The sequence below is a fragment of the Carcharodon carcharias genome, chromosome 26 (genome assembly GCF_017639515.1).
Source record: "Carcharodon carcharias isolate sCarCar2 chromosome 26, sCarCar2.pri, whole genome shotgun sequence".
NCBI lineage: Eukaryota > Metazoa > Chordata > Chondrichthyes > Lamniformes > Lamnidae > Carcharodon > Carcharodon carcharias.
The window spans coordinates 30,846,677-30,865,498 of record NC_054492.1 but is presented as its reverse complement, the minus strand read 5'-3'; the positions used below and the strand labels follow the sequence as shown (position 1 = coordinate 30,865,498).

Here is an 18,822-nt window from a genome sequence, read left to right as displayed (position 1 = left end):
AAGGGGCACCCTGGATATCCAAATGCACCCACCAAGTCAGACCTGCTCTTACCTGGTCTAATCTGCACACTCCAGGTTTCACACTCCTGGCCTACCAAAATCCCACTTCAGTGCAGGCAGCTGGTGGTTTAAGTAGCCGGCTGCCTCCATAAACCGCGCGTGTGTAAACACCGGCCTGACTCCAGTCCTGCTCCCACGAAAGTGGAAATGCCATTTTCGGGGGCAGGACGTGGGATTTCTGGAGTCGCTCACCATTTTTGCCACAACAGAAAGGCTCTCCATCATGGTGGGAAATATCTGGGCCAAAGAGTTTACAGACATTCCCTTAACAATCAGTGTCTAAGAATTAATCAATCAATCAGGCCAGGCCTGCACAAGCTAGAATTTTGCTCACAGAATCTGAGCTGCTGGGCATAAAATCGTTTAAAATCTTATTTATAATTCCTTTTTCATTTAACCTTGGATTACCATGAAGAAGTCTTGTAACATTTTTCCGTATGACAGATGGGGTGAGTCTATATCAACTCTTCCATCATGTGCCTGGGTGGAGAAGCAGTGTCACCTCCAATAGATTTTTGCCCATCCTATCTGTCATATGGAAAAATGTGATAAGACTCTTCATAGTAATTCAAGATTAAATAAGAAAGCGAATTATAAATAAGGTTTTAAATGATTTTACGTTCGATAGCTCAGATTCTGTGTGCAAAATCCTACCTTGTGAAAAATGTGGATGCTGGGGATGGCGGGGCGATGGCACGGGTGGTCCTTGTGAATAGGAAGGAGGAAATAAAACTAACGAATGGGCATATGGTCTGTGTTGTATCAGTTTTTCTTCATTCACAGGATGTGGACGTCACCATTTATTGCCCATCTCTAATAATCCTTGAGAAGGTGGTGGTGAGGCACCTTCTTGAACCGCTGCAGTCCATGTGCTGTAGATACACCCACAGTGCCGTTGGGAAGGGATCTTCAGGATTTTGATCTGGTGATGATGAAGGAATGCCTTCATTTTTCCAAATCAGGATGGTGTGTGACTTGGAGGGGAACTGCAAACAGCATCTCAACACCTGGATAGCACTTTCCCAATCTCACCCGATATCTACACAGCTCATTAGATAGCAGTCAGGAACAAGGATCATAGCTGGCCCACCTACCTTCCTCATCCAGGAGCACTGAGTCCAATTGTCATCCAATTAGTAAGATGTTAATTGCTTATAGAACAAGGATTGAACCTCTGTCCTTTCGGTTTATATGGCTGAGCATTACATAGAGCAGTGCCCACAAAAACATGGACACAAAAGTATATGTTCCATTTGAAGAGCTAGCAGTGGAGCAGGTGTAGTGGGCTGAATAGCCTCCTCCCAAATTGTAATTTCAATGATTCTATCAAATAGGGCACCAAAAATAAATATTTCACTTGGGTACGCTAATAATTAAAAAAAAAACAATTCTCCTGAGTTCATTAGTTGTCAACATTCCCACACTGGGATTAGACAGAGGGAATTTATACATTCAGGCACTGTAAGGATGTATGTGGGAACAAAACACTGGGTTGAGATTTTGAAAAGAATAAAAGGGGAAGCTAAAAATATGCAATGTTTTTTTCCGTAGGGAAATGACCTTACCTTTTTAAATTTTTCCCCCATTCATTTTAATATTATAAATTAATTTTTGTTTGTCCTTGGGATATGGGTGAAGCTGGCAAGGGTACACTTAATCTCCATCCCTAGTTGCTTGGAAAAGGTGGTAGCGGGTCTTCTTCATGAATCACTGTGGTCCTGGCGTTGATAATAGTTTCAAAATCTCCCCTTGTGTTTACTTCATACCAAATTAGTGCTAGGAGTTGTTTGGGGATACTCTCAGTTGGTACAAGCCATAACTTTGGTAATTGGGATATCCAAATGCTAAACAGTGCCTCTGAAGTGAGCAGCAAAATGCAAGTTGGCAAAATCAGCCAGTTTGGGAATTAGAAACATAGGACTTAGGAGCAGGAGTTAGGTCATTTGGACCTTTGAGACTGTTCTGCCATTCGATAAGATCATGACTGATCTGATTGTGGTCTCAACTCTGCCTTCCTGTCCCTCATAACTCTTGACTCCCTTGTCTATCAAAAATCTATCTAACTCAGTCTTGAATAAATTCAATGACCCAGCCTCCATTGCTTTCTGTGGAAACTGAATTCCACAGACTAACGGCCCTCTGAGAGAAAAGAATCTTCACCTTAAAAGGGAGGCCTCTTAATTTTTAAACTGTGTTCCCTAGTGCTAGACTCACACCAGAGAAACATCCGCCCAGTATCAAGTCCCCTCAGGATCTTACATGTTTCAATAAGATCACCTCTCATTCTTCTAAACTCCAATGGGTACAGGCCCAACCTGTTCAACCTTTCTTCCTAGGATGAGTCTTTCATCCCAGTAATTCTACAAAAGAACCGGACTTCCAGCTTAAGCATTGAATTGAATTTCATCATTTCAATTCATTGTAAAATTTCACATCACAGCTTAGATGAAGATAGTTCTTTGTCTCATTTGAGCTCCACCCTTCCTGAGCAGTAGCCCAAACATCATTTCATTACTCTTAAGATCCACGATCTAAACTGGCAGACGAAACTACAAGTTTATCTCCTGCATGTTAATCTACGCTGAACATTCAAATCTTGGTGTATGTGTATTACAAGATCTGAGCATTTTGTTCAATTGCTCTCTCTGCTGCCCTCTATGTTGGGAGGTGTAAATAAAGTGTGTTCAGTAATGGCTGCCTGCAGAGCATGTGTTAATCTCACTCAATGCACAACTGTGTGGGTGTCTTAACCAAGGACAAGAGAGTTACCAAGACAGCCAGGCTGGAATTTTAATACAATATCTCAATGATCATTCTTTAATTCCCTTGTTTCAAAAGATATGATTCCCTTACCCAGCTCCTGAAAGTAGTCGGCAGAACAGGAACATGCCATAGCCCTGGACAAACGATGAGAAGATGATAAAGACTCCATTGATGCTGAGGGCAATGATCAGACAATATCTTCTGCCCATTTTGTCTGCCAGACCGCCCCAGATGAAGGCTCCTACCATCATCCCCAAATATACTATCAAGCCTGCAAAGCAGTAATAAGAAGATTAATAAAATAATCATGTTAAATTTTCCTCACACAGTAAATTATTTTTTGAGTGTACTGACTGCTGTTACATTGCCAAACGCACCAACTGATTTTAAACACAAGAATATCCCATACATAGAATTTTTTTTTTGGTGATATTTGTTGGCTGGGGAATGTTGGCCAGGGCTCCAATAGAATTCCCTGCATCCCTTCAAAAATATTCGAGCTTTCAAGTCCATTTTAACACACAGACAGTAACTTGGTTTAACATCTCATCCGAAGAATGGTTCTAGTTTCGGACTTGAACCCATGACCTTCTGATGCAAAGGGAAGAGTGTTATCTGTTCACTCTTGCTGTATACGAGAACATTAAACGGGGACACAATTGGACTTGGCTGTAGGAATAACCTGGTGACACTCACATCTCAGCCTGTATTCAAATTTTCACCTGCAAGCAGTTCCCAAAGGTGAAAGACTATGGAGGCACAGCCCAACTTATATCAACACCTTCAGGAGAGGATGGAGAAAAGCTGAGTAAATGTTGGCTGGGTTTTGAGGTATGGGGCCAGTTTCTTCTCTGAGTTGCCACACGGCACCCTCCTATTGTGATGTACCGGAGGTGAACTGTATGAGGGGAGGAATTGGCCTGGATCATTCACCTAGTTCAGGCCTGCTCCTTGGCAGAGCCTTAAGCTGTGCTCCTAACCACCTGCTTTGGGAACTTCTGGCTGCTATTGGAGAGGGGGACTATATAAAATATCTTCAGTGCATTTCTGAGGATCCTGAGGATCTGCAGAAGGTCACAGCACAAGTCCAACCTCCAGGTTTACTAGGGCACTTTTCTGTTTGGGTATCTCCAGGGCACAGTCAAGGGATAGTAAGGGAACATCTCCTGCCCCTGCTCATTCACATTGTTACCCTGGATCATTGCTCACTGCAGTCCAAGCACAGCTACACCATTTGGGGGAAGTCCTTGAAACTCTGGGGCAACACTGTGGGTTTGGGAGCCAGAGACACTAGGTCCTTGCCCCTATTGTCTGTATCTAATATACGGATCATGGGATGGTCCATCTAATTCACTTTCTGCCATCCTGGTAGTAGCATGAAACAGAAGAGTTATAGACTCATCATAAAAATCAATATCAACTTGTCTAGCACAATGAAGCAGAAAATCTTCCCCATAAAAACAACGGATTTAATTTTGTGTCTGTTGTAAAATTTTCACTAATGTATAGTGAAAAGAAATACAAAGGAATAGAAAGGACTGCTCCCCAGGAGATTATTCCAAAACATACTCACTATCTCTGAGAATTCAGTCAGTTTAATGCTTCCTTTGCACTTCACGCTTGAGTATTCCTGAACCCCTCTATTACAGCAAGTCTGTGAAGTATGCTCTAATACAATAATTAAGTAGAAAATTGCTTCGCTTCAGATGCTATTTCAAGCTGCTCTCCAGAAAATATTCTCTTGCTAGATGTTGAGAAGTAATGGTGCAAGGTGACATTGAGGAGAGAGGAAGCCAATGGGAATGCAGATGCATGTTGTGTCTGCCTTACAACAACAACTTGCACATTGTGCTTTAAAGTGGCGCCAAGCCACATCAAGCAATATTGTGACAGATGACCAAAAGACTGGTCAAGGAGGTAGATCTAAGGAGCATCTTAAAGGAGGAAAGAGAAGTGGAGATGCAAAAACAGATACAGCAAGGCTCAATTTCACACACCGAGGACCTCAAGGATGCCCGAATCATGTACGACCCAAAACCTAGTCAGCTGATATTTCAGGCATCCCTGGCAGCCATCTAAAATAGGAGTCAGGGCCCTTAGGACAGTGTCCAGGAAAGGCCTATTCCACTGAGCTTAACCTTTCTGTTGGCGTCTGTTTAATAAGCCATATCAACATTTGGAGGAATTTCAATATGTTTTCGTAAATTCATGTGAAGTCAGCAGAAATAAGGGTCCATAACATTCTTCAGGGCCACTGCCAACAAAATTGGTCCCTTTCCCAAGTCTCTTCCCCCAACCTTGCCGTGCCACCATCTGATTGGATTCCACCGTTCCCCACATGATTGGATAGCTCCCTACCATTAAATTCGGCAAGACCTCCAGGTTACCCCCTGATTCTGGAAATTTAGTTTTCTCTTCCCTAGCCTATAAGGGTGCTGAGACAATCTGTAGCAGCTCATTTCACTCCAGCTGGCATTAGCTAAGACAAGCTAGATCAAAGCTGGAACCCTCCCGGCCGGCATGGTTCAGGCCCACACTGAGGCCTTTGATTTCATGTAAAGCTATTGGATTTTATCTAACCATTTCACGCTTATATAGAATTCAGTTTCATATATGCAGCTTGATATGCATAGGGTCGAAAGCCAAGCATCAAAAAACTGGCCTTTAATGAAGTTAAAAGAAAAATAGAATCAGTCATCAGTTTATCAGTGTTCAAAGAAATATATCTAAATCCAGTTGGATGTGCAGTCCGGGTTTGGTGCAGCCATAGTATAGGTGATCACCGTCTTAAAAATCCTTATTGTACTATACAAGAATGTGGAACAATGATATGCCTTTGACACAGTGAAACATCCCAACTTGCTTCACAGAGGCAAAATCAGTGGTGGGAGAGGAGTTGGGGAGGTGACTGAAAATTCGTTCAGAGGTCGCTTTCATAGAGTGCTTTATAACCAATTACTTTTAAAGTGCAGATAATGTTGCCATGTCAGTAAATGCAGTGGCCAACTTGCATACGGCAAGATCCCACAAAACATCTGATAACCGAATTACCATAGTATGTTTTGGTGGGTCTTGGTGGAGGGAAAAACATCTTATTTTATTCATTCATGGGACACGGGCATCGATGGCCAGGTCAGCATTTATTGCCCATCCCTAAATGCCCTTGTTCAGAGGGCAGTTTAGAGGGCATTTAAGAGTCAACCACATTGCTGTGGGTCTGGAGTCACATGTAGGCCAGACCAGGTAAGGACCGCAGATTCCCTTCCCTAAAGGACATTAGTGAACCAGTGACAATTGGCAATGCTTCTCAAAATTAGCGCTATTTTGAACATAGTTTGCATTGAGATTGCTAATTGCACCCATAGCAAAACCCCATTTTTGAATCACTGTTCTACAGTATTCTGTTGCTATACTGAGTTGTATAGTAAATGACATTGTGCTCTTGCATCTCTTGCTGTGAATATTGTCAAGGGAATGCACGTGCCTTGCTAGCATCTCAGGATGTCGCTGGTTTTGAATGAACCCACTAACGGTAAAGCAACTCGGCTCCACGGGGATTATAGCAGGGGTAGCATTGTGTGAAAGATCAACTTGGAACAAGTAACAGATGGCCCTGTGGGGGATGGGGTGGGGGGAAGCGGGTGATGGTAAAAAGGATAGAAAATGGGATAACAAAAGGGGGTAAAACCATGGATAAATGAATAAGAATAAAAATAAGTGGATAAAAAATAAAAATGAATGTAGAAAAAAGGGGATCAAAAAAAGGGGGTGAGATGGAGGAGAGAGTTTATGGTCTGAAGTTGCTGAACTCAATGTTAAGATCGGAAGGCTGTAAAGTGCCTATTCGGAAGATGAGGTGCTGTTCCTCCAGTTTGCATTGGGCTTCACTGGAACATTGCAGCAGGCCAAGGATGGACATGTGGGCACGAGAGCAGGGTGGTGTGTTGAAATGGCAAGCGACAGGAAAGTCTGGGTCATGCTTGCAGACAGAATGAAGGTGTTCCATAAAGCAGTCACCCAGATAGCGTTTGGTCTCTCCAACGTACAGACCACATTGGGAGCAGCGAATGCAGTAGACCAAATTGAAGGAGGTGCACGTGAAATGCTGCTTCACCTGAAAGGAGTGTTTTGGCCTTGGACAGTGAGGAGGGAGGAGGTAAAGGGGCAGGTGTTGCACCTTCTGCGATCGCATGGGAAGATGCCGTGGGAAAGGGATGAAGTGTTCGGGGTGATGGAGGAGTGGATCAGGGCATCCCGTTGGGAACGGTCCCTACGGAATGCTGACAGGCGGTTGAGGGGAAGTTGTGTTTGGTGGTGGCATCATGCTGGAGTTGGCGGAAATGGCGGAGGATGATCCTTTGAATGCAGAGGCTGGTGAGGTGAAAAGTGAGGACAAGGGGGACCCTATCATGGATCTGAGAGGGAGGGGAACGTATGCAGGCAGAGACCTGGGAGGTGGGTCAGACACGGTTGAGGAGCCTGTCAACCACATTGGGGGGCCAACTGATGAATGATATTGGCCAACTCCCCTTTTTCCTTGCCAGTTTTCTCCCCTTTGGACAATCACTGCAGGACATAGTTCAATGAGTGCCAATCACACACCTTGCTGAAGTGGGCACTCCTCATGCCCAAGCCTTGACAACGAATGTTGGTAGATTACGTAATCCTGTCCTGTATTCTCATGCACTTTCCAATTATGAATCAATAGGGTGTGTAATTGGCAAATTAACTTCAATAAATAAATGTGGGGTAATAAATTCTGGTGGGAAGAATGCGGAGGCCACATATTCTTTAGCCAATAAAGTATCCAAATAATGGAGAGAAACAGAGGAACCTGGGGGTACAAATGCCAAGATCACTGAATGTGGTGATGTAAGTTAATAAGGAAATTAAAAAAAACGCAAACTCAATGTTAAACTTAAATAGAACTTTGGTTAGACCATTCCTGGAGTACTGAACAGTTCTGGCTTCTATATTATAAAATGAATTTAAAGGCACTGAAAAGTGCAAATAAAATATACTAAAACTGATAGGTATATCTGTCAGAAAAGATTGGACAGGCTGGAGATCTTTTCTAGATTATGAAAGGATTTGATAGGACAGATATAGAGAAGATATTTCCACTTGCAGGCAAGATCAGAACAAAGGGTCATAAACATAAGAGCAGGATTTTTACCTTGTCAGGCAGGTCCCGGAGTGGCCATGAAACCCACAGCAGCCCGCGATCAGGCCCCGGCCACGATTCCAATTAACGGTCGGCCAGTGTGAATCGAGCGCTGAGACGCTCAGCGCTGCCCTGGGTGGGGGTGGGGGGAGAGGGGGGTGGGGTCGGGTGGGGTGGGGGTGCAGAAGTCAGCGCATGCACGCGGGGGGGGGGGGGGGGGGGGGGGGGGGAGAGAGGAGGGTGGGGTGGGGTGGGGTGGGGGTGCAGAAGTCAGCGCATGCACGCCGGGGGGGGGGGGGGGGGGGGGAAAGAGTGCAGAAGTCAGCGCATGCACGCGGGGGGGGGGGGGGAGAGTGCAGAAGTCAGCGCATGCACGGGGGGGGGGAGAGGGGGGGTGGGGTGGGGGAGTGCAGAAGTCAGCGCATGCACGGGGGGGGGGGGGGGGAGAGGGGGGTGGGGTGGGGGAGTGCAGAAGTCAGCGCATGCACGGGGGGGGGGGAGAGGGGGGTGGGGTGGGGGAGTGCAGAAGTCAGCGCATGCACGGGGGGGGGGGAGAGGGGGGTGGGGTGGGGGAGTGCAGAAGTCAGCGCATGCACGGGGGGGGGGGGGGGAGAGGGGGGTGGGGGGGGGGGAGTGCAGAAGTCAGCGCATGCACGCGGGGGGGGGGGGTGGGGGGGGGGGAGTGCAGAAGTCAGCGCATGCACGGGGGGGGGGGGAGAGGGGAGTGGGGGGGGGAGTGCAGAAGTCAGCGCATGCACGCGGGGGGGGGGGGGAGTGCAGAAGTCAGCGCATGCACGCGGGGGGGGGGGGGAGTGCAGAAGTCAGCGCATGCACGCGGGGGGGGGTCGGGTGGGGGGAGAGTGCAGAAGTCAGCGCATGCACGCGGGGGGGGTGGGAGAGGAGGGTGGGGTGGGGTGGGGGTGCAGAAGTCAGCGCATGCGGGCGGGGGGGGGGAAAGAGTGCAGAAGTCAGCGCATGCACGCGGGGGGGGGGGGGAGAGGAGGGTGGGGTGGGGTGGGGGTGCAGAAGTCAGCGCATGCGGGCGGGGGGGGGGGGGGGGGGGGGAAGAGTGCAGAAGTCAGCGCATGCACGCCGGGGGGGGGGGGGGTGGGGTGGGGGTGCAGAAGTCAGCGCATGCGGGCGGGGGGTACGCTCACTAAAAGCGCCCTGAGGGCACAGAGCTGCCTGAGGGAGCTGAAGATTTTTAACATTAAAATTGAAGAATGGAAAAATAAGGACATGTCCTCTCATGTGACTCATGAGCAGGGACATGTTAAAAAATAGTTTTAAAAGTTTTTGTTGATTTTTTTTTAAATCAACGGTCGAAGCCTCATCCCACCCGTAGGTGAGGTTTCGTAAAAAAAATGCAAAGGCCGCTTGGCCTTTTCGCCCGCCCGCCGACCTTAAGGCTGGACGGGCAGCAAAAAAATTCAATTCAATTAATTGATTAAGGGCCTTAATAGGCCTCTTAATTGTCGGCAGGCGCACTGCCACCTCTCGCGGGCGCCCACCTCCCCGAAATACCGCGCCCACCCAAAAAATTCCACCCTGAGAAATCCAATGAGGAGTTCAAGAGCAACAATGGCCCGGATCTCCTGTGAAGCAGCAATCACCGCCGGATTGCGTCCCTCTACAGCTCCACGTTTCTGGCCCGGTCTTCCAAGCCCGGCTTCTGCAGAAATGCAGAGCATGTGGTCCCTCGGAGAATTCCATCGCAGTGGAGTAGCATCAGGAGGAAGACTGGACATGCCCCCTTTTAAGGGCTTTAACTGCCGTAATGGTAAGTGATTGGATGAATGAGCGAATGCACAGGGTGGTGGTGTGGGTGAGCAGGTGGGTGAGGTGAGTAGGTGGGGGAGGAAGCGTCAGGGGTTGTCAGGGCGGATCAGGAGGGGAAACCAGGTCAGGTCAAGTCAGGTCAGGTCAGGCGTGGTTGGGAAGGGTCGGGAGGAGTAATCGGGCAGGCAGGGGTTAAGTGTGGTCAGGAGGAGTATTCAGGTCAGGTTGGGGGTTGGTCAGGTCAGGTCTGAGAAATGGTCGGGGTTGGGGGGGGGGGGGGGGTGGGGATAGTCAGGGAGTCAAGGGGCATTTGGTGGGAGGCGTTAGTGTTTGTGATTGGGGAAGGCGGTTGAGCTCTGTAGTTACCCAGGAATTAGAGTAGGATTTTTTTCTCTAACATTACTTGGGTAGCTATCCAGGGAAGTAAGTCAGAACTGTCCAAAGTCTCTGACTCTGGCTCAGAGTCGGAGACTTTTGCGCAGGCTTCCGAGGAACAGGGGAATTGCCCATCAAAAGTTCAATCTTCCCAAATACTCCTCACAGAGGTCAGTGTGTCAGGACTTCCATGGGGTCCCTACATGTACCTTGGGTCGTACGTCCGGTCTCTGATGATCCAGAGACCAGAAGATCTAAGCCAACTTTAACCAGAGAGTGGTTAGAATGTGGAACTTGCTATCACAGTGGGTAGTTAAGGCAAATAGCAAAGGTGCATTCAAGGGGAAACTTCATAAGGACATGACGGAGAAAAGAATAGAAGGATATATGGATGGAGTTAGATGAAGAAAGACGAGAGGAGGCTAATGTGAAGCCCAGACACTGACTGAATGGCTTGTTTCTGTGCTGTAAGTACTTTGCAATACTTTGTAAAGCACATTCTATAAAAACTTTTCAAAGGACAACTGGACATATACTTGAACAGGGCTAATTCACAGGGTTATAGGGATAAAGCTGGGTCATGGGACTAAATTGATCAGCTCTTTCAAAGGATAATTCCTATATCAGAACACTAAGATATTAGTACCAGCAAGTTGAGATATATTCAAGTCACTTAGAACATGGATTATTATTATAAACTTTATAAGTAGTCTACTTGCTTCATAGCATGAATCCATAAAGGAAAAACAATTAACTCCCTCCCCCTAGAGCTATTTTGCTGTAACTATTTATACCTCCTCTGGAAGCATCTTCTTGTTTCTTTACATGTCCCATTACCACCCTATTTGCTTTGTACCATCATCACTTTTGGCATTTAATCATTCCTGTCCTCCATTATATCTCAGTCCTTTCTCTTTCTTCTTCCCACCCACCACTTCCCTGTACTTGCTCATAAACTATTAAATATTTCAAATGTTCCAATGCTGACGGAAGATTATTAACCTGAAATGTTAAACATTAACTCCGTTTCTCTCTCTGCATGTTTTGCCTGACATGCTGAGCATTTTCCAGCATTTTTTTGTTTTGATTTTAAATATTCCTAGTCTAGATGGTGGGATAAAGGTCTTCTCTCTACCACTGGCCACGAGTGTCCTACATGAAGCTACTTGCTGTGGTTACTGATCCCGAGGTATTGGGCTGAAATTCAGTTAATATAAGGAAACACGCAGCCAGCAGAATCAGGCACCTTTCATCCCATCAGCCTGTGTGGATTTAAATGAGATGTGACTGCGCCACCCACTGGGCTGTCTGGGTGAGATGATGGCATAGTGGTAATGTCACCATACTAGTAAGCCAGAGGCTCAGGCTAATGCCCTAGGGATAAGTATTGGAAACTTAAATTCAGTTAATAAACCTGGAATTGAAAGCTAGTCTCAGTAATGGTAACCATGATGATAGTTTCATGGTGACCATGAAACTATGATTGGTTGCTGTAAAAATCCATCTGATCCCCTTTAGGGAAGGAAATTTGATGGTCTGGCCTACATGTGACTCCAGACCCAGCGAGCCACTGGGTTCAAGGGCAATTAGGGATGGACAACAAATGCTGGCCTTGCCAGTGACACCCACATCCCATGAAAGAATTTTTTTTTTAAATATATAAATTTAGCCCTTTCAACAAAACCTTCAGGGCAGATGTGCAACTCACATGTATGTCAAGGTTAGGGGCAGAGAAAAGCTTCTTCTCCGTCCAACAATGAATCTCAAATCCCAAATTCAGAAGAGCATCCAAACTGTATCAGTACGTTCCCTATTTCCTACAGCATTTCTGAGTGTAATTTACTAGTTTAGTACCAAATTAAAGCAATTTTGTGTTTTGTGTTCCACATCCAGTGGATAGAGACTGCCCAGAGATGTGAGGATGCTATCAATCCATCAGACTAACTGGATCAGGACGCTCAAGGTGAAGGGACAGTTTATAATTCGCATCACCACCCAGTCCCCAGGGAGGAAACAAATCTGTCCTAACCATTATATGACATGGCAATGTTGCTTTAAAACTATTGAGTGGTTTTGAGGCACTCTGTAGGAGCAATCTCATTACATTCTGCTTTTACCAAGATACTTAGTACTGCAGTTTCAAAAATTTATTTGCTTGGAAGTCAATACACAAAATGGAAGATGGTACTTTAACAGATAATTTCCATTAAACTCCTCAATCAATAGAATGCTGAGAGCTCACATCACAGAGCATTCTCAGTGGTATCAATAACACTCTGGGAGCCTGGCCATCATTTTAATGAGGTTTTGCGTGAACAGCAAAATATTGCATTCACTCTTGTTAAAACTGTGTTAACCATTCAAAGTACTCCTATAGCATTACTGTTTAAAACAACTATTTAACCTTTTGAGTATTTAAAGTCGTAAGGGCCTGCTTCATCATACATAGATCCAAAAAGATATTTAACCCTATTTGTGTTGAGTTGGTGAGAGAGAAACTCTCTCTCTCTCTCTCTCACTCACCCAGCTTTCTCCTACCTTTCTTGAGTCATGTTGCCTTTCATGTTCCATCAGTGTTGGGGGCTTTCACGTATATTGTCCAACTGTTTTCCTCTCCCTATAAGCTGAGCTGATGTGGATGACATCTTGTCTTCACCTGATATCAGACACTTGGGGCAGCATTTTCCCAGACTCCCCCTCAGTTGGGGGTTGGGAGGCGCCGGAAAAGTAGGGGGAGCCAAGACGGACAGCACCCCAATGCAGGCCGATGTGGAAGGCTGCCTACTGAATGAGTGTGGGAAGCCAATTTAAGTGATTAATGACCCGCTTAGGGCTGTTCCTTCAGGCCCTTCGGCATCTTGGTGGTGACAGCCGGCAATTCCCACCGCATGGGAAGGTCGCCAGCTTCACCAATGTGGCCTCCCCTTGGCAGCGGGTGGGGTTGGGGGGGAAGGGCGGGGGGGGGGGGGGGTGCCATCAGAGCCAGAGGGTCCAAGGCCCAAGGAGCTGGTTGCAGGCAGGAAAGGCCACTTGCGTGGCCCCATTGGACCATCTGATGGATTCAGTCTGCTTGGGCCCTCAAAATTTTAAGTTGAAACTTACCCCTCTGACCCCTTGATATCCCTGAGCTGCCTCAGAGGTTGAGAGGTCAGAGGGGTATGTTTCAAATTAAAATGTTGAGGGCCCGAACAGGCTGACTGCTCTCACTTGGAGTTGCTGAGGATCCAGACCTGCCAGCCCTCTGGCTGGGCCACAGCATCGGAAACCCGCCTGCTGTCCTTAATTAGAAAACAAGCCCGGAATTAGCCCCCTCCAGTCAAATAGCCAAGCCAGTCCTACCACCAGCAAGGGCCTAGACTCAGGATCCCCATTTCATCCTGATGGCAGGGTCCCGAAGCCCACAGGAAATTCCTACCTTTGGGGTGAGATTTTAACTCACTTATAGCTCATCCGCTTAAAAGAGTTAAAAATGGCCCCCAAGGGCTTTTCAACAGAGGTCACTGATTGTGATCCGGATCAGGAATGCCAGTTAAAAGCCTAGAGGAACTGAGGCAAATTCTAGAACTGCCCCCATCATCCAGTTAAGATCAGATAGCTCAAGACAAAGTGGAAATCAAGTCTGCCCATTCTTCGTGTTCTCAAAGTCAGACACCAAACACCCCCTCCACCCATCAATAGATCTCTTTAATTAGGTTATCTTTTCTGCTGCTGTTCACTCTCCCAATTGATGCAGGTGTTCCTTCACTCCCATTTTGGAAGATTACTCTGTAATTGGCTACTAGGAGGTGCAGCTTAGACCAGGGGGTTAAATTATCTTAAAGCTTTCCTTCCCTCGCTAAGAGAAACTGTCTGGCCTCCAAACAGCACTTCAGCCCATATGTCCGGATGGGATTTGAAGTTAATGCCATCAGTGCATGGTAATGTCATCATGTGACCACAGGTTCGAGTCACAATAATCCATCAACAGTTTAAGTAAAATAAAGTACGATTAAAGACACACTGGGCAGTCCAAAGGAACAGTGAGCAAATGCACCATAGAATAAGGGAATGATTCATAGTTGTTTTGACACAGATGCTGGGCCGATGTTTCCCTAGCTGAGGAGCCTAAAACTAAGGGTCACAGCCTCAGAATCAAGCATTGGCCATTTAGGACAATTATGAGGAGAAATGTCTTCATTTAAAAGGTTATGAATCTTTGGAATTCTCTACCCAAGACAGCTATGGATACGCAAGCAATTAATATATTCAAGACAGAGATCTATAGAGTTTTGATACTAAAGGAATTAAGGGTAATAAGGTTAGGACAGGAAGGAGGAGTTGAGTTCGAAGATCAGTAACAATCTTGTTGAATAGCGGAGCATGGTATGAAGAGTTGAGTAACCTAATCCTGCTCCTATTCCTTATGTTCTTATAATGCAACAATGCAGAAGCAGGCCTTTGACCATCTGTTCAGGTACTGGTCTGGTGACTGAAGATGAATTACATCATGTTGCAGATCAGTGTGTAGAGGAGAACATGTGCTTCCTGTGACAAATAGGGACAATGTCTGCATCACAACCAAATACAAAATGCCAACACTGTCATCTCCAAGTTCCATCAGGAATAAGATTCATTTTGGAATTCAGATTCTGGGAGGAAGGTATAATTATTGGAATGAACTCCATTAGTATCATTGTAGCAGCACTTACCTAGCATTCCTTTGTTGGAATTTGACATGCACATGTCCCTTTCGGCCACGGGAAGTACAAAGCCTACCACAAACACTTCTACTCCATCAGCCATCAGCGCTAATCCCAAGATAAAGAAGAGTGTCCACTGAAAGCGTCCATGTCCACACTCCTCAATGATTGACTCATACTGATGTGCCAGCTGCTCCTCATCCTTCATACGTTCAGCAATGAGATCTGCTTGGTCCCTGTATTCATCAGGAATGGGTTGAGTTGCTGCCATCCGATTGGCTTTAATATCATCAGGGTGTGGGATCCCCTGGTACTCCCCCTCGTAGATTTCATCGTCTTCATCATGCCCTTCCGTGGCATCACTGTCAGCATCTTCCTGTGCATGGGGCTCATCACCCTGGTAATATCCCCCATCCTGAGAGGCATGCTCCCCACCACCTTCATACCGTGTGTAAGAGTCTTGCATCCTGCCTTGCCTCTTGGCCTCGTAGGCGATATCCTTGGCTCCTTGAAAGAAGTTTGAATTATTCCCAAATCCGTCATCCATTGTGCTCACGGAAAAGTAGAGCTCTTCTGACTTGCACTTCAACTACATGTACATAATCTTGTCAGCATGAGTTACAATCTGTTCTACTGTTAAAAAAGTACGCCACAACGCAGTTTGGATGCTCTTCCACTGATTTCCTAGGAGGAAAGAGTTGAAGAAAGAAGTTTGAAATTCTTAAGTGTTTTTCAGTTCCACGATGAGGTCACTGCATGTCTCCGGGAGAGATGCTAATGTAAACAGGAAGACCGTGGGGCAATTCTTCCAACTGTAAAAAGCTTAGCTATCAAATTCTATCAGTGTCTTGAAGTGATGGATGATCTTTAGTACGTCTCATTGACTGGTCCAAATGGTAAATTTCTGCAATAAAGAAGAAAGAGAAAATAAACTTTGCTGTCTTCAAGTTGATTGGAATGAAATGAGTTACAAGCTATCTCTTTTCAATCTCATTTCTGATTGAGCTGTTGTTGTTAAAAATGTCTGGCAAACTGACAGTCTTTAGAGGCCACTCACATATATCAATGCTCAATGGAATCCCCATATCTATTTAATTAAATGTGAAGTTTAAATTAAATGGATAGAAGCTAAATATGTTTGCAACACGATGGATCATTATTGGACCCTGTTCACCAAAGAATATTGTTTCTAGCTACAGCTTTATTGGTTTCTGAATTAGAAGTGAGTACTGGGTTCAATCCCAGTTGTGTGCTGAGTCCGCTGATTTCAGTTGTGCAGGCAACAGGAACACAGGAATATGTGCAGCCCATTCAGCACATTGTGCCTACTCTGACATAAGGCGGTGCTACAATTGACGACAGTGGAGCTGCGCGAGAGAACAAGAAAATGAACAGCATTCTTCCTTTTGCTTTCATGGGATGTGAGTGTCCCTGGATGGGCCAGCATTTATTGCCCATCCCTAAGTGCCCTTGAGAGGGTGGTGGTGAGCTGCCTTCTTGAACCGTTGCAGTCCATGTGGTGTAGGTACACTCACAGTGCTGTTAGGGAGTTCCAGGATTTTGACCCTGCGACAGTGAAGGAACGGCGATATATTTCCAAGTCTGGATGGTGAGTGGCTTGGAGAGGAACTTCCAGGTGGTGGTGTTTCCATGTGTCTGCTGCCCTTGTCCTTCTAGATGGTAGCAGTTTTGGATATGAAGGGCGCTGCCTAAGGAGCCTCAGTGATGGTACACACTGCTGCCACAGTTTGTCAGTGGGGGAGGGAGTGAACGTTTGTGTATGGGGTGCCAATCAAGTGGGCTGCTTTGTCCTGTACAGTGTTAAGCTTCTTGAGTGTTTTTGGACCTGCAGTCATCCAGGCAAGTGGAGAATATTCCATCACACTCCTGACTTGTGCCTTGTATATGGTGGACAGGCTTTGAGGAGTCCGGAGGTGAGTTACTCGCCACAGGTTTCCTAGCCTCTGACCTGTTCTTGTAGCCATAGTGTTTATATGGCTGGTCCAGTTCAGTTTCTGGTCAATGGTAACCCCCAGGATGTTGATAGTGAGGGATTCCCTCTGCAATTTGCTCTCTAGTGAGCTTGGCTGTAAACTGTATGTATGTAGATGTTGAACACAGGCACTGTGTGCTTGCCTTTTATGCCCCACACCCCCCTTTAGATGAACAGCCTGACAGCTATTACATGGCAGGCTCACATATCAAGAATGAGTATTTTGTGAGTGTCAGCCTTTCTTAAATGGCAGCAGTTTTGCTCCTGAGGCATAAGGTTCTTCACCATAACAACATCAGAACAAAAGGAGACCACTGAGCCCCTCCAGGCTGTTCCGCCTTTTAACTACATCGTAACTGACCTCTATTTCAACCCCTTTTACTCTACTTTCTTCCATATCCCTTAGTTAAGAAAATTTAGCAGTCTACGTGCTGAAAATTTCAATTCCTACCAGCGGAAATAGTTTTTCGGCATCTATCCTATTGACTTTCATAATCATTTTATCTCTACTTTAGTTTAATTGAGATATTTAATGCCAAATATAAAACCGTTGTCCCAAAATCAGTACACACTAATATTAAAGTAAGTGTGCCTCCCTAACTATAAGTCATTATGGCATCAGACAATCTATTGCAATGTCACATAGAGATTGACTGGTTATTCTGTGGCTTTACGTTAATATATACCCATGCTTCAATAATTATATTGCAGGTAACTACAGAGTGATAGACATCTAAGGGGGAATGAAATCAGAGTGAATCCCCTGGGATTAGGTTGCATTTCTCAATTGCAGTAGGGCTGTTCTGTGCTAATCATGGTCAGTGCTGATGAAAAAAATTCTTCTCCACATTTTGGCACTCATTACCATTACTTGGCACTCCCAAGGCATGTGTAGTTGGTGTTATGTCCAGGAACGGCCTTCCCTGTCTTCTCAACATTCTTTAACCTCAACCTCAGAAGGACGTTACCTCCCCTGGAGATGAAATATATAAATGGATTGATGAGGCATTTCCATCCTCCTGTATCAACACCCATATTGTTTCCCTGTGTGGGAGTGCTGAGTTAGTGCCCATACACAGTTGGTTGACAGTCACAACCTTAAACTCTATTTTATGTTTGCTAAGCTTTTCAAGCTGGTCAACGATTCAAGAACCACCTTCGAGAGCAAAAGAGAAAAAGCAGCAATTTGACAAACAGCAAGGGAAGATTTCAGGAGAATATAATTTAATAGTATTGGTGGATAGTTTATGGCACAAAAGAATGAGGTCATTTGTTTTGGGAAAAAGACGAGGGGCTGAATAATATGGTGGGGGGGGGGGGATGTTGGAGGGGGGGCGGTGGTTCTCCACACTCCACACCAACATGCTCCATGCTTTAGGGGAGCTAAACGAGGGCGAAGTGGCACTTTCACCCCTCACTGAGGAGGAAGTCCAGCCCTCCAATCGGATTGGCCAGCAGCTCCATCAGTCCTGGCAGCACCAAAAATGTGTCAGTGGCAGCTCCCGGGACTGCAGGAGAAGCAGGAAGAAGGCCCATGGTTCCCCCGAGCTGGTAAGTCCATGGTCTTGGGCAAGGAGGGTTTGGATAGATCATGGGGTGGTGGCAAGGGGGTTGGGGGGGGGGGGGGTGTTTGAGGGTGGATTTAAGGGTGCAGGAGGGTGAGAAGGAAAGGCAGGTTCGATCTTAGGTGGGGGGGAACTCCAGGATCAGCAAAGAACAACCCCCAAAGAGCGAACTCCCCTTCCTACCCACCCTTAGAAGAACTTTTTTTAAAAATCGGGTTGCCCGCTCCTACCCAGCTGCCCACGCCAAAGACTTTATGGCATGGGCAACATTATCACGATGAATTGGCTTGCTGTCAAGCCCAATTGACCCTTGGTTACTTATTTGAATGTGATGGGCGGCTGCCGATTTTGGTGCCTGCCCAGCCCCTGTATTACAGGGGCAAGCTCAGGGTTAGGAAGGAAGATGGTGGGGTGCGTACCCACCCTATTTTACATGCCATCCCG

At 46.2% G+C, this 18,822-nt stretch overlaps 1 protein-coding gene across 2 annotated transcripts in view; it reads right to left on the bottom strand.

Annotated features, from left to right (window-relative positions):
- Positions 1-15,367, bottom strand: part of LOC121269811 (synaptic vesicle glycoprotein 2B-like) — a 53,430-nt gene extending 38,063 nt beyond the window's left edge. The window contains exons 1-2 of one of the 2 annotated variants that reach the window (XM_041174778.1): positions 14,830-15,367; positions 2,914-3,094 (exon numbers count right to left, since the gene is read on the bottom strand). In XM_041174778.1, the coding sequence (XP_041030712.1) occupies positions 2,914-3,094; positions 14,830-15,367 (719 nt within the window). Of the gene's footprint in view, positions 1-2,913; positions 3,095-7,999; positions 8,137-14,829 lie in introns of those variants that run through there. The other variant, XM_041174776.1, reaches the window with a different exon arrangement.
- Between the last annotated feature and the right edge of the window lie 3,455 nt (positions 15,368-18,822).